At 35.3% G+C, this 15228-nt stretch overlaps 1 protein-coding gene across 1 annotated transcript in view; it reads left to right on the plus strand.

Moving 5' to 3' along the window:
- Positions 1-15228, plus strand: part of DDX46 (DEAD-box helicase 46) — a 51450-nt gene that overhangs the window by 3302 nt on the left and 32920 nt on the right. Inside the window, exons 2-5 of the mRNA XM_044664692.1 lie at positions 7839-8027; positions 11016-11156; positions 12990-13086; positions 13860-14025. Coding sequence (XP_044520627.1) covers positions 7839-8027; positions 11016-11156; positions 12990-13086; positions 13860-14025 — 593 coding nt within the window. The remainder of the gene's footprint in view (positions 1-7838; positions 8028-11015; positions 11157-12989; positions 13087-13859; positions 14026-15228) is intronic.

A 15228-nucleotide genomic window follows, 5' to 3' on the forward strand; every position in this document is an offset into this window, starting at 1 on the left:
TCTGTTAGACACTTCCCTGAATTTAAAACAAACACAGAGAGTCATCCCTTATATCAAATAAGAAGGATAGGGAAGGGGTTCATTAAAACTAATCAGTGAATAGAATGCCAGCCTGGAGTCAGGAGGACCTTGGTTCAAATCTGGCCTCGGATACTTCCTAGCCCTATGGCCCTGAGTAAGTCACTTAGCCCTATTTGCCTAGCCCTTTCTCTTCTATCTTAGTTACTAAGATAGAAAGTAAGGATTTACCAAAAACAAAAACCTAACCAACATATGGAAAAATCTTGGTGGTGTTTCATGCCCATAGGCTGCCATCTCTGCCAAAAAAACAGGAAGAGATTCCTTCTTGTATATATTGGCAACAAAATTCCCAAATACTTCTGAGGCTTTCTTCTCTCCCTTATAATGATAATTATTGTAATAGAATTCATGTGCTTTACTTACATTATCTCATTATAATCTTAATATGGCTTTGTTTCATTATTTATTTATTTGTTTGTTTTAGGGGTATTTTTCCTTGTTTGCATGATTCATTTTCTTTCCCTCCCTACTCCCACAGCTGACAAGCAATTCCATTGGGTTGTACAAATGTTATCACTTGATACCTATTTCCATATTATTCGTTTTTGCAATTGAGCAAATTTTTAAAGCCCAAATCACATACCCATATATACATGTGATAAGTGATGTCATATGTTTTGCTTTTGCATTTCTACTCCCATAGTTCTTTAGCATTCTTTTACATAAGTCCTTCAGGAGTGTCCTGGCTTGTTGCATTGCTACTATTAGCAAAATAATCCATTACATTGGATTTTTCCATAGTGTTTTACTTTCTGTGTACAATGTTCTTCTGGTTCTGTTCATTTCACTCTGAATAAGTTCATTGAGGTTCTCCCAGTTCATATGGAACGCATTTATATCATCAATCCTTATAGTACAATAAGTTTCCATCACCATCATATACCATAATTTGTTCAGCCATTTCTCAATCGAGGGATTTTCCAATTTTTTGCCACCATAAAGAGCATGGCTATGAATATTTTTGTACAAGTATTTTTCCTTATTATCTCTTTGGGATACAAACCCAACAGTGGTATTGCTGGATCAAAGGTATGTATTCTTTTAAAACCCTTTGGGGATAATTCCAAATTGCCTTTCAGAATGGCTGGATAACTCCATAACTCCACCAGCAATGCATTAGTGTCACAATTTTGCCACATTCCCTCCAACATTTATTATTTTCCTTTACTGTCATATTGGCCAATCTGCTGGATGTGAGGTGGTACCTCTTCATTGTTTTTATTTGCATTTCTCTAACTATGAGAGATTTAGAATACTTTTTCTTGTGTTTATTGATAGTTTTGATTTCTTTATCTGAAAACTACCTATTCATGTCCCTTGACCACTTGTCATTTGAGAATGGTTTTGTTTTGGTTTTTTTTTTAGTAGAATTGACTTAGCTCCTTATAAATTTGAGAAATGAGACCTTTGTCAGAGGTTTTTGTTATAAAATTTTTTTCCAATTTGTTGCTTCCCTTCTAATTTTGGTTGCATTGGTTTTGTTTGTACAGAAACTTTAATATAATCAAAATTACTCATTTTACATTTTGTAGTATTCTCTATCTTCTATTTGGTCTTAAATCCCTTCCTCTTTCCCATAGATCTGACAGATATATTATTCTATGTTCACCTAATTTGTTTATGATTTTCCTTTTTATATTTGTCATTTATCCACTCTGAGTTAATCTTGGTATAGTGTGTAAGATGTTGATCTAAACCTAGTTTCTCCCATACTGTTTTCTAATTCTCCCAGCAGTTTTTGTCAAATAGTGGGTTCTTGTCCCAAAAGCTGGGATCTTTGGGTTTATCAAACACTATCTTGCTACTGTCATTTACCCCAAGTCTATTCCATTGATCCACCCTTCTATCTCTAAGCCAGTACCATATAGTTTTGATGGTCACTGCTTTATAGTATACTTTGAGATCTGGTACTGCTAGGCCTCCATCCTTTTTTTTTTTTTTTCATTATTTCCCTTGATATTCTTGATCTTTTGTTCTTCCAGTGGTTTGGTTAGTTTGATAGGTATAGCACTGAATAAGTAAATTAATTTAGGTGGGATTGTCATTTTTATTATATTAACTCCTCCTACCCATGAGCAATTGATGTTTTCCAATTGTTTAGATTTAGTTTTATTTGGGTGAAGAGTGTTTTGTAGTTATGTTCTTTAATTTCTGAATGTCTTGGCAAGTAGATTCCGAGGTATTTTATCTTGTCTGGAGTTAATTTTAAATGGAGTTTCTCTTTCTAACTCTTGCTACTGGGTTTTGTTGGAAACATAGGAATGCTGATGATTTATGTGGATTTATTATGACTTTATTTTAGAAGTATTATCATCTCCATGTTATTGGGGATTTCAGAGACAGTAATTATATCATTATATCTCTTTTAAAATGTGTCAGTTTTTATGTATATGAATTTTCAGTGGAAGGCATTGGACCTGGTTCTTAGTTTGGTGTCAAGCAGGATAATTAACTGTAGTTGGTTGGTTTTATGTATTAGCCATGTAATGGAATTTATGTGGGTTTCATTATTTTATATATAATTTATATGTAATATAAACCCTAACCTGACCTGTGTAGCTAGTACTAAGTATCAGTTCTAAGGCAGAAGAGTAGTAAGGGTTAGGTAATTGATGTTATGTGACTTGCCCAGAGACGCAGACCTAGGAAGTGTCTGAAGCCAAATTTGAACTTTGGACATCCTAACTCCAGGCCCTGTTACCAATCCACTGTGTCACCTAGCTGCCCCTCCTGATCATATTTTTAAGACTGTGAGTTATTTGCAAATTGTTAAGCTGTGTATAATAAAATGTACTTTCTTCTAGCCTCACAGATTCATAAACTTCTCCCTCACTCCATGTAATCATTTCAGTTACCAAATTTTGTGTTTTCTACTTCCCCAACATCTCCCACATCTTCCCTTTTCTTTCTATTCATACAGCCACTTTCTTAACTCAGATTCTTATCACCTTTTGCTTGGACTATAGCAGTGGCCCCCTAATTGATTTCCTTATTTCACATCTCTTCCTATTCCAATCTGTCCTCCACAGAACTGCCAAAATGATTTTCCTTGAGTGCAAATTTGATCATATCTCTTTCCTATTTGATGAACTCCTTATTGCCTCTAGAATAAAATATAACACTAAGGCCTTAAGGAACCCTTCACAACCTGATACCCCAGACCTGTGTAGCTAAATTTATTACGCATTATTTTCCACCTTCTTTGGTCCAACCACCTTTGCTCTGTAAAGGTGAAAATTAATGGTTGGCTAAAATATATGAAGATTATAAATAATAGTGGTGGTTGCCAATTCGAAGTATTATTACTCAAAGTTGAAATGACTTTAATAGTTTTTATTTTAAAAAGATGGAAAGAGTGAAAGCAGAGAAATACAAAAGGGTAGAGAAGACATTAGTCTATCTAACTAAATATTGCTCTGGTGCTCAGCTCAGCCAGGACTTGTTGACCTTCAACAGGAATTAAACTCTATCCAGAAGACAGGAAGGGAAAGCCAGCTATCCACTCACCCAAGTTCCCTCAAAGAGGCTGGTCAAGACAACTTGGACTGAAGGTTATTCCTGAGGCCGACTTTCTTCCTTGAGCTGACCTTCTTGAAGCTGACTTCCCTCCTGAAGTCCAACTCCTTCTCTAGCCTCAGAAATTCAGGGCCTTTTATAATGGGTTCTTGTCTCTTCCCCTTTCACAGGCGCCAATCACAGCTTCCAAATTGTCTAGCATTCTCCAGGAGGCAGTTTTTGTGGGAACCAGTTCTCACTTTCTGGAGGGGTGAATGCTCATCAAAAAGGTTCACATATTCCTGGCTGATTTATGGTTTGCAAACTCCTCCACTTAGTTCAAGCTTTTGTTGATTCAATCAAAACTTAGACAAAGAAGAGTTAATCCTATCTTCACAATCTAGAGAGGTACTAAGTAGGGGTACTTAAGTTATTGTTAACCAAAGTATTAGCTTCAACTAGGCAAAGAGAATAAGGGATTCCCTTTCACAAGTGTAAACTCAAAGACAACAAAGAATTCTCTTTTACAGTTTCTCATACACAGCACTTCATCACCTGCCTCTTTGCCTTTATATTGACTGTCCTTCATTCCTGGAATTTGCTCTTTTTCACCTCCACTTCTTAGAAGCCTTCATTTCCTTCAAGACTCAGTTCAAAGAATAACCTTCCCACACAAAGCCTTTCTTGATTTCTGCAACTGCTAAAGTTCAGTCTCTCTCTTAGTACTTTGTATTTAGCTGTCTCATTTATTCTGTATGTACTTTTTTTACTTAATTGAGAAATATCAACAACAGAAATAACTGACTATAATTTCATTTCAGAATTTAATCAATGTAAAGTAATTGTCCAAATGAAGAGATGGAGGCATAGAAAATGTCTCAGATCTTATTAAAAGCCCAAAAAAGTGACTGAGAACTTTATAACTATTGACCCACATTACTACTCTCCAATCTATACAAAATCTTTATATTGAATTATCTATACAAATTTGAGGACATCCTTAATGTGGATATTAGTGAATTTTCATGTGATATAAATATAAGCCATTCTTTCCCATTCTCATTTGACTAAAAGATGTAAAGGATATGAGATCCCATTGTACTTACTGTTTGTCGATTACAAAATACATATTTTGTAGAAAACATCACCTTATAGATTGTTTTTTTGCTTTTTTTTTTAAAACCCTTACCTTCCTTCTTAGAGTAAATACTGTATATTAGCTCCAAGGCAGAAGAGTGGTAAGGGCTAGGCCAGGGGTCGGCAACGTATGGCTCTTGAGCCATATCTGGCTCTTTTGAGGGCCAGATATGGCTCTTTCTGCAGGAGCCATAAAGTCAATTTTTTTCAGGCACTGTTACAGGAGCGCACACTGTGAGCACTGTACGGCTCTCACGAAATTACATTTTCAAAAATGTGGCGTTTATGGCTCTCATGGCCAAAAAGGTTGCCCACCCCTGGGCTAGGCAATGAGGGTTAAGTGACTTGCCCAGGGTCACACATTTGGGAAGTATCTGAGGTCAGATTTGAACCTAGGACCTCCTGTCTCTAGGCCTGGCTCTCAATCCACTGAGCTACCCAGCTGCCTCCTAAAAGATTGTTTTTTAACAAGATGTCTCCTATCCATATATTAAGCTCATCCAATATTCCTTGGAAGATACAGCAACATAGATATTTTCAGTGACTTTATGATAACAAGAGAGGAATAGGCAGGGAAACATTTGATCACTCATGGAATTCGCTACTGTGACAAAAAAAGATCCAGTGCAGAATCCATGTTGGAAAGACATGCTACAGTTTGCAGATAATATGTTAATATGTTAATTACACCAACCCCCAGAACATTATTGAAAATTGAAAATTCTGAATGAGATCTGTACTCCCTTAAAGAAGTTTAGTTTGTCCATCCATACAGGAAAGACTAGGGTGCATTAAGAATATCTATTGCCTAGATTTCAACATTCATCTTTTCAGACAACCTATAGAGATTATCCAAAGGTGGCTAGGTCTAGAGTTGAACAGGAGGAGTAGATTGGTCTGTATTGCTTTTACTGACTTTTATAATATGGATATTATATGATGCTGCTATATGATAAAAAAAGAAATGGAACACCACCACTGTAAAGATAAATTTTACACAGAAGGCAGTGCCAGCTACAACATTTTAAACTCTCCACGCTACCTTTCTACCTCATCATTCAACTGAAACTGTTCTGTTTAGAGTTGTCAGTGATGTCTCTTTTTGAAAATTCTGAACTTGGCAGACACTGAAAAAGATGAGCATTTCCATTAACAGAGTAAGAGGCTTTATACATGAAAGTGTGAGTCTTACATTTGGCTCTTTTAAAATATATGATTAAATCAGCATACTATTTTCAAAGTTGATTTGCTTCTCTATTTACTATTGACCTTCCTTCAGTCTGCAGGCTGCCCTCCAGTCCTGGGATTCTCTTTTTCCCCACTTCTGCCTCTTTGAATCTCTGGCTTCCTTCAACACTCAGCTCAGATAATACCTTTTGTAGAATACTTTCATCCAATCAATTATTTATTTATTTGTTGCTACGGCTTCCAGAGCCTTTCCCACTAATTATTTTCTTTAAAAGAAAACCCTTTCTTTCTTAGAATCAATACTATGTCTTGATTCCAAGGTAGAGAACAGTAAGGGCTAGGCAATTGGGGTTAAGTAAATTCCCAAGCTATGAAGTGTCTGAGGCCAGATGTGGACCCAAGACCTCCTATCTCTAGGCCTGGCTATCAATATACTGAGCCACCTAACTGCAGCCTTCTTTTTATGTTATTTTTTATCTATTCTATGTAAATCTCATGTCCCTATTCATTTATATGTCATTCCCCTATTAGAATGTAAGCTCCTTGAGAGTAGAGGCTGTCTTACTTTTCTTTATATCCCTTAGTATGATATCTTGCATTTTAAAAAGTGGTTGTTAACTGAGTAAAGAGAATCATCAAGGAATTATATGGACTTATCATGGATTTAGAATGAAGGTTGACAATTAGATGGTTCAAGTTCCTGTACCCTTATAACATGAAGGGGAAAAAAGTAGAGGGACTCCTCCATGCCAGACTTTCTATAAAATTAAAACAGTTTGGATTAGGTATTGATGATTTGAAATCTCTTGGTGGGAATTCTCTTGTCACTGAAACTATTAAAAATTTGTATACCTGGTATACTTTGTCTTCTCCAATAGAACATAAGCTCCTTAAAATGGTTTTAATCCCTAATTAATTAAAAATCCTTAAGATTGTTTCATTTTTTGCCTTTATATTACCTTAAACTGGTACAACTTAGGAAAGATGGATAAAAGTACCCCTTCATTTTTAAAGAATAGAAACTATGCCTAGAGAGATTGAGACCTGTCAAATATTACATAGTAGCATAGACCAAGTCTCCTGACTTCTATTCCAGTGTACTTTTTTTTAATATTTGTTTTTACATCTGACTGTCTTTTTTTTCCCTCTACTTGGTGAGCCATCCCCTTTTTTTTTTTTAACCCTTAACTTCTGTGTATTGACTTATAGGTGGAAGAGTGGTAAGGGTAGGCAATGGGGGTCAAGTGACTTGCCCAGGGTCACACAGCTGGGAAGTGTCTGAGGCCGGATTTGAACCTAGGACCTCCCGTCTCTAGGCCTGGCTCTCAATCCACTGAGCTACCCAGCTGCCCCAGAGCCATCCCTTGTAACAAAGATTTTAAAAGAAAGATTTAAACACAACGAACCACAGAAACAAGCTTGACTATATTTAATGATATGCAGATATCTTTCTCCATCTTTGCAAAGAAGAAAGGCAGTACCTTTTTATCTCTTTTACTAAACTTAGTCATTATAACTATATATTTTTATTCTTTCCATTATATTGCTGTAGTCTTTGTATTATTTTATTTTCATAAAAAATAATTTTTATTATAAACATATCTAAAGAAAGTTAAAGTTTGATTTATCTAAACAAAAGCAAAAAAAAGTTTGTAATCTGGTTATAAAATAATATGGACTATTACTACCTATTTTTGTTAATTTAATACTATTAAGAACTATTTAGGTTGTATAAATTATATTAGATTGCTTCCCTCCCAAAATTATATTCTCTCTATTGATTATACATGCTTACATGATAATCAGCTGTTAATATGTTAATTCCTTGTCCTCATTCCTTTAAAATTAATGCCCAAAAAAGTAGTCTTTCTAATAATTGTACTCTTTTTATGCTTCAATTTTGGTAAATGTATTAATCTGTATTGTTAAAACTGTAGGCACTACAGGAAACGATCTGCATCCCGGGGTCGATCTGGAAGCCGATCTAGGAGTCGTTCTCCATCTGATAAAAGAACTAAACGTGGAGATGATAGACGCTCAAGAAGCAGAGACCGAGATAGAAGGCGAGAAAGATCAAGAAGTAGGGATAAGAGAAGGTCTAGATCTCGAGACAGAAAACGCCTAAGGTTAGTGGTGATACTTCAAAAAGGATGTGATAAACTAAAGTTAAGTGTTCTACGGGTATAGAGACTGGACCTTTTCATTGTTTGATATAGGGAATTCCCAAGTATGGAAACTGTAAGGGCAAGCTCATACCTTCCCATTCAATTTATAAATTACTTTGAGAGTTGTCTGGAGCACAAAGAGTATTTATCCAAAGGAGAGATTTGAACCTACATCTTCTTGGACTTAAATTAGGCAAGTAGTTTACCAGCTTAAAATCTTATGTATTCTGTTATTTGGAGATTTTATAAGAATATCTTATAAAGACATTTTTTAAATACTTAGTTCCTTTTTTTAGATAAGAAACTCTTAGATATTTAAGTCCTTTTAGTCCCTCACATAGAGGTGAGTCTCACCAGAAAGATACCAGCACAAAGTTTTCACAGCCACCTGGCTGTGAAGTTCAATAGCTAGAGCTGGCCAATTTCCCTTACCTAAGAGAGTTCCTATACAGATCAATAAGGAACAGGTCTCTACCCTCCATCTCACAAAAGCCAGCCCACTGAGATGCCTTGAGGTCTGGGAGTAAATTACTTTAGCTTGAAAGCTGGCTGACCTTTGAAGCCTGAAGTCTAAGAATGGTTTCATATAGAACTTGCCACAATTCAAAATTAATTTTCTTTATTCCTCCCTCTGATTCACTGGGACATATTATTCTCCCTGTGAATCATTCCAGATATTATATATATACATTTCAGGATTGGCTTACCATGATACATAAGGACCTTAAGGTACTGTACATTTTATGATGTACATAACTATGATGCCTGGCTATTTCTTAATATGTTAAAATTGATAAGTGCATTGACAGATAGCCCCATTCAGGGGCACTCCCCCTTTTGGCACAAGGATCTTACAAATAAAATAAAATAATACACATAGGAATGATCATATCCATGAAAGATATGTGACCCAAGCTCCACTGTTCCATTCATTATATCCATGGACTCAAGAGTCTCATGATGCAGCCATCTGATTTCTGGGGACATTTTCTATTACTGTCATCTTCTTCTTAGGTCTTTTGGAATCATGCATGGCTCTCAGAGCAGTTTCTCTGACAGATTTTCTTTTTCTGGGCTGTAACTGGTAATATCTTTCCCTAAAATTGCTTGAAAAATAAATAAACACAAGTTAATACAGTCACTAAAGTTTTGAATTGCCAGTAACTAAGTTGTATGGTGAGAACTAATTCAAACCTTAGGATTCTGAATTTATTAACATATAGAATAACTTTAGAGATAGTTTCTCTGGTTTAAAAAAAACGATAAATATCTATTTCTACAACTTAACATCAGAACATGCTCAAAATAGGTTATTTTTAAATGAATCTTCCATATGTGGTACCCAAACCCCTGGTACACCAGAGCACCTGCACCCCTCCCCAAACTACTCCCCACCTCCACTATACCCATATAACTGTATTAAACATTTACTCAGTCTCTTAGTAGGTAAATTACATTGTAGTGTAATTTATTGAGTAAACCCACATTTGATCATCTCCTCTTGGAAGGAAAGTGAGATCACTCCATTATAGTTCGTTTTCCTATAAGCACTGCATTCTATCCAGTAGATATTAAAATGTTATATAGGTATGAGTTATTAGCATAATTAATAATAGCTAATCACTAACACTTATATATTATTCTGTGCCAGGCATTATGCTAAGCACTTCACAATTATTATCTCATTTGATTCTCACAATAAGTGGTAAGAACTATTATTTATCCACCTTTTATAAATGAGGAAACTGAGTCAAACAAGTATACTGATTTGCCTAGGATCACATAGTAAATTTCTGAGGTCAAATTTAAATTCAGGTCTTCCTGACTCCAGACCCAGTGCTCTGTCCATTGTTTCAGTTAGCAGCCCTCATGTTACCTGTTTTATCAAAGATCATACTCATTAAATGCTGATAATATTATGATATTAATATTTGTGCAGCTTTGTTTTGCTAATAAATGTTTTTGTTGTTAACCACCCTATCATTTTCTTTTATATTTTTGCTTTGCAAGTCTATTTCTAAGTCTCTCTATATATATTTTTTCTTCCCCAGAAGGATCAACATGACCTGGATGTCTAGAGCCAATTTAATTTTCTGACTGGATCATATTGTTATTTCCCTTCCTGTGTTTTCCAAAATCTATTCCTTTTCTTCCCCTTCTCTTGTCATTGACTTGCCATAGCATCCCTTCCTTAATTCACCTTAACATTAGAGCTGTAATTAGCATAATAATAGTATACTATTTTTATAGAAACTTCTTGATAGTAATTAGAAAAAGGTTTTTTTCTTGTCTAGTTGCTTAAAAGATACAATAATATGAGTTGGTTGGCACTGAAGCTATCAATTTTATTCATGACACTCAATGATGTTGGTTAAAGGGAAGGGACAGGGATAGAATCTGTGATTTCATTGTTATAGGGAATTCACAGATGAATAAGCTCCCTTGACCAATGCAAGTTTTTCTGAGGAACCTGATCTTAAAGAGTTGTTTAGAACACTGTGAGCTTAAATAATTGGCCCAGATAGGATGACAGCAATCAGTCAGCAGGCTTTTATTAATTACTTACTGTCTGCCAGACCCTATGCTAAGATCTCAGGATACAAAGGAAAAACAAAACAAAAGACCAGACTTTGCTTTCAAAGAGCTCACATTCTAATGAGGGGAGACTGCATGCAAAAGTGTGAATCATTAAGCATTTTTTAAGCATCTACTCAAAACCAGGCATTGTACTAGGCAAATGGATATAAAGAGAAAGGCAAAAGGCAGTTCCTTCCCTGAAGGAGCTCACAATTGAATGAACCCAGGCTTGCTTCAAGGTCGGCCTTCTCCATTTTGTTAAGCCTTTTCTTGGTTATTATAGATTGAACATAATTGGAGAAAAGAGTCTGAAGTAACCACAGGTTTCAAATGACATGCTGCTAAATTGATAATTTTTTACCTCTTTCTTAGACGGTCAAGAAGTAGAGAGAGAGAGAGAAGCAGAGAGCGGAGACGATCTCGAAGTCGAGACAGGAGACGGTCAAGAAGCAGAAGCCGAGGAAGAAGATCCCGATCCTCTAGTCCTGGCAAAAATAAGAAAGCAGAGAATAGGTAATATTCTTATCCAGCATCATTCTAGCTTAGAGCCAGGTCATTTTTCTCATTCCTTTAAAAAAAAATTTCTACTCATTTGTTTTACCCCCTATCAGAAAAGCATGAATATTAAAAATATGTGAATAAGAATATAAGAAAGAAAATGCAAAAAGACCAAATAAGCACAATAAAAACAAAAAAATGATTATAATAATCTTTTCCCTTGTTCGGTCACTTGTTAAACTAAACATTTGAACAAAGTCAGCATATGTATCTAACATGAATTTTATTGTATTTATTTATGTAGTTTCATTCAGTGTGCATATTTTTGAATCTTTTTTGCTGTCATCTCATATCTTTCCATATTTCTTTTTTTTTTTTTTAAACCCTTAACTTCTGTGTATTGACTTATAGGTGGAATAGTGGTAAGGGTAGGCAATGGGGGTCAAGTGACCTGCCCAGGGTCACACAGCTGGGAAGTGTCTGAGGCCGGATTTGAACCTAGGACCTCCCGTCTCTAGGCCTGGCTCTCAATCCACTGAGCTACCCAGCTGCCCCTTTCCATATTTCTTTTTAATTCTTAATGTTTTTATTAGGTAATTTTTATTATATAATTTTTTAACTTGTTTTCCTAATCATTGCATACATAATCTGTTTTTAGATTTTGCTGTTACATATAGTGCTACTTGACATATTTTTCTACAGATTAAGTCCTTTCCCCCCATGTCAGGAGAGTTAAACTGAATAGTGGAATTGCAGGATTATAGGGTATGAATATTTTCTTTTTTTCTTTTTAAGCCCTTATCTTCCACCTTAGAATCAACACTATATATTGGTTCTAAAGCAGAAGAATGGCAAGGACTAGGCAACGGGGGTTAAATGACTTGCCCAGAGTCACACAGCTTGGAAGTGTCTGGGGTCAGATTTAAACCTAGAACCTCCCTTCTCTAGATTCTCTCTCCACTAGGACCTCCCTTCTCTAGCTCTCAATCCACTGTGCTATCCAGCTGCCTCCTATGACCATTTTCATGATGTTTATTAGATTAATTCCTTGTTATTTTCCAAAATGATTGAACCAAAAACTATTAGCATTTTATTTTTCCATGATAATGCTAAGCCTCCAAAAGAATCAGTTCTTTTTCCTAAAAAGTGTTAATGCCCAAGGAACCAAACAAGTTACCAAATGTACCATTTCCATTTAAAAATTGGAAAATCCTGTCTTGTTAAAGGAACTATCTTGTATCATTTAGGTAGGAGTCCAGAGTAGGAAACTCAAGGATATAAACAATATCATGTGAACATAGCCTCCCTTGCCTCTCCAGAAACATATCCAGTCAATATCTTGAGTAATGTAATGTAATGACTACTGCAGCAGTAGGCTATCCGTCAAGTATAAGGTTCAATGACTTTATTATATTGGGCTAGCTTCCTTGGCAACTAGGAAGCTGCATCAACAGATACATGGATAAATCAAGCCTTTGTGACAAAATAGCCTATCTTTGTAACATGGACCTAATTGATATTGCTCCTACTACATTATGCCTTTAATTTTTCTTTGTAATGATAGTTGGTGTTAATTTCATTATGAAAGATTATGAGATCTTTAAATATATACATCTGAAATGGATGGCTTCATCACTTTCAGTTCTTTTTAACCTATATTATTAATGTATTTGGTAGACAAATTTATGAAAAGTAGGTTGTAAAAACTTTGGTTTGGCCTTTGAATTATGTTATCTTTATTTAACTACTTGGAAATTTGTTATGTAAATGTGTAAAAACATTTTCATATGAATGTCCTAAAAAGCATATAGTTGATCTCAGATTAATATGTCTTCTTTTTTTCTTCAGGTCAAGATCTAAAGAAAAAACAGATGGTGTAGATGTTTCTAAAGACAAGAAAAAAGAAAAAGATGACAAAGAAGAAGAAAAGGAAAAAGATGTTAGCGTATGTATGCTAATTTATAACCAAAAGTATTATTAAGCTGCTTTCAGAATGACAAGAGAGAATAAACTAAAATTTATTTTTCACTCCCTTACAGAGAAACTAAAGTTTATTTCATTTGGGTGTCACAAAGATCATAAGATCAGAGCTAAAAAGCTGGAAGGACTTTAGTCCACCTTTCTCATGTTACAGATAAGGAAACCGAGTCTCAGACTAAGTGACCTATCTAGAGTCACAAAGGTGTATGGGATAGCTGGATTTGAAACTGAGCTCTCTTAATTTAAGCTCAGTGCTCTTTTATATTTTAGCATCTGGTAAACCTCTTAAGTATTTTAATGGCTACATACTTTATTTTAAAGTAATTCTAGTTACCTGTTTTAGGAAACAAGCACCAAGAGTTAGTTTTGTAGTTGGATAGATGACATTCATGGAAATGGCCTTTTCATTTATACGGATAATTGTGGTTTACTCGCAGCTTTGTAGTGGGAAAATAAGGCTTTACATGGAGGCAACATGAGAAGAATGTGTAAATTCTAGAGTATGATTCTAATCTGAATTTAGGTGAAACTGTTCTGGTAAATTTCTTTGAACTTTAAAGTCAAATTCCTTAGTTGAAGAGACTTTTAAACTAATATAATTTAGTGTGGATAACATGTTCCTCATGTTTGTTTAGCAGTTTTGTTATGGCTACCATTGTGTACAGTACTTTTCTTATGTTGTAAACACAGTTGGTATATGTCACATGAAGTTTAATTAGCAACTCTTTTCTATTTTAGAACTTTGATCAGAATAAATTGGAAGAAGAAATGAGAAAACGGAAAGAGAGAGTAGAAAAATGGAGAGAAGAACAGCGCAAAAAAGCAATGGAAAATATAGGAGAATTGAAAAAAGAAATCGAAGAAATGAAGCAGGGGAAAAAATGGAGTCTTGAAGATGATGATGGTATTTTCTTAATTTGTTGGCTTTACAGCCAGTTTGTGAATCAAATTAATAAAGCATTTAAGAACATACTATATGCTAAGCAGTTGATATACTAAGACAAAAATGAAAATTTTTTCTTTAAATACTTTTTTTTTTAATTCCCTGCCTTCTGCCTTAGAATTAATACTAGGATCAATTCTAAAGCAGAAGGAAAAGCAGTGATGCCTAGGCAACTGAGCTTAAGTGACTTGCCCAGTGTTTGAGGCCAGATTTTACCCGGGACCTCTCAATTCCAGGCCTGACTCTCCATCCACTGAGTCACCTAGCTTCCCCTAACTTACATTCTATTGAAGGAGATATGTACAAAATAAACAAGGTGGTGTTAGGTTGGGGGAGTGCTAGCATTTAGGGGAAATTCTGAAAGCCACATATAGGTAGTGCTTGAGCTGAGGCTTGAAAGAATTGAGAGAGTCTAAGAGTACATCCTTTGCAATGATGTGGGTAAGGGAAATAGAGTAGGGGTGAGGAATAGCAGGAAGGCCAGTTTGGCTTGATGGTAGAGTGTAAAGAAAAATAAGGTGGTTTGGAACCAGACTGTGGAGGTTTTTAATTGCCAAATAAAGGAGTTGGTATTTGATCCTAGAGATTAGAAGGAGCCATTGGAGTAAATTTACTAAATAGAATGACATGACAGACTAAATGTAAGATAGATTGGAAAGCAGAGAGACTTGAGGCAGGAAGACCAATTAGCATTGGTTGTTGCAGTAGTCATGAGGTGATGCACAAGGATAGTGACTATGTGAGAAAAAGGCAGATGGGAATGGAGATATGGAATTGTGGAGGAAGGGATAAGACTTGATAATGGATTGGATATCTAGGGTGAAGGTGAGAAAGTGAATGAGGAATCAAAGGTGATTGAGTATAAAACTATATGCATAGGAGGAAGATGGTGCTATCAAGAGAAATATCAGGACATAAAGGAGAGATTTGTTTTTGGGGAAAGATAGTAAGTTCTGTTTTAGACATGATAGGTTTGAGATGCCTAAGGAACATCCAGTTTAGAATGTACAGTGAGTAATTAATGACAGGAGACTTAGAGTTCAAAATCGGCTGAATATATAATTTTGGGAGTTGTTTACATAAAAAAAGAGCTAAAGAGATCACCAAACTAGAGCATAGAGAGAGAAGGACTTAAGACAGTGCCTTAAGTTATGGTTACCTTTG

The sequence above is a fragment of the Gracilinanus agilis genome, chromosome 2 (assembly GCF_016433145.1).
Source record: "Gracilinanus agilis isolate LMUSP501 chromosome 2, AgileGrace, whole genome shotgun sequence".
Taxonomy (NCBI): Eukaryota; Metazoa; Chordata; class Mammalia; order Didelphimorphia; family Didelphidae; genus Gracilinanus; species Gracilinanus agilis.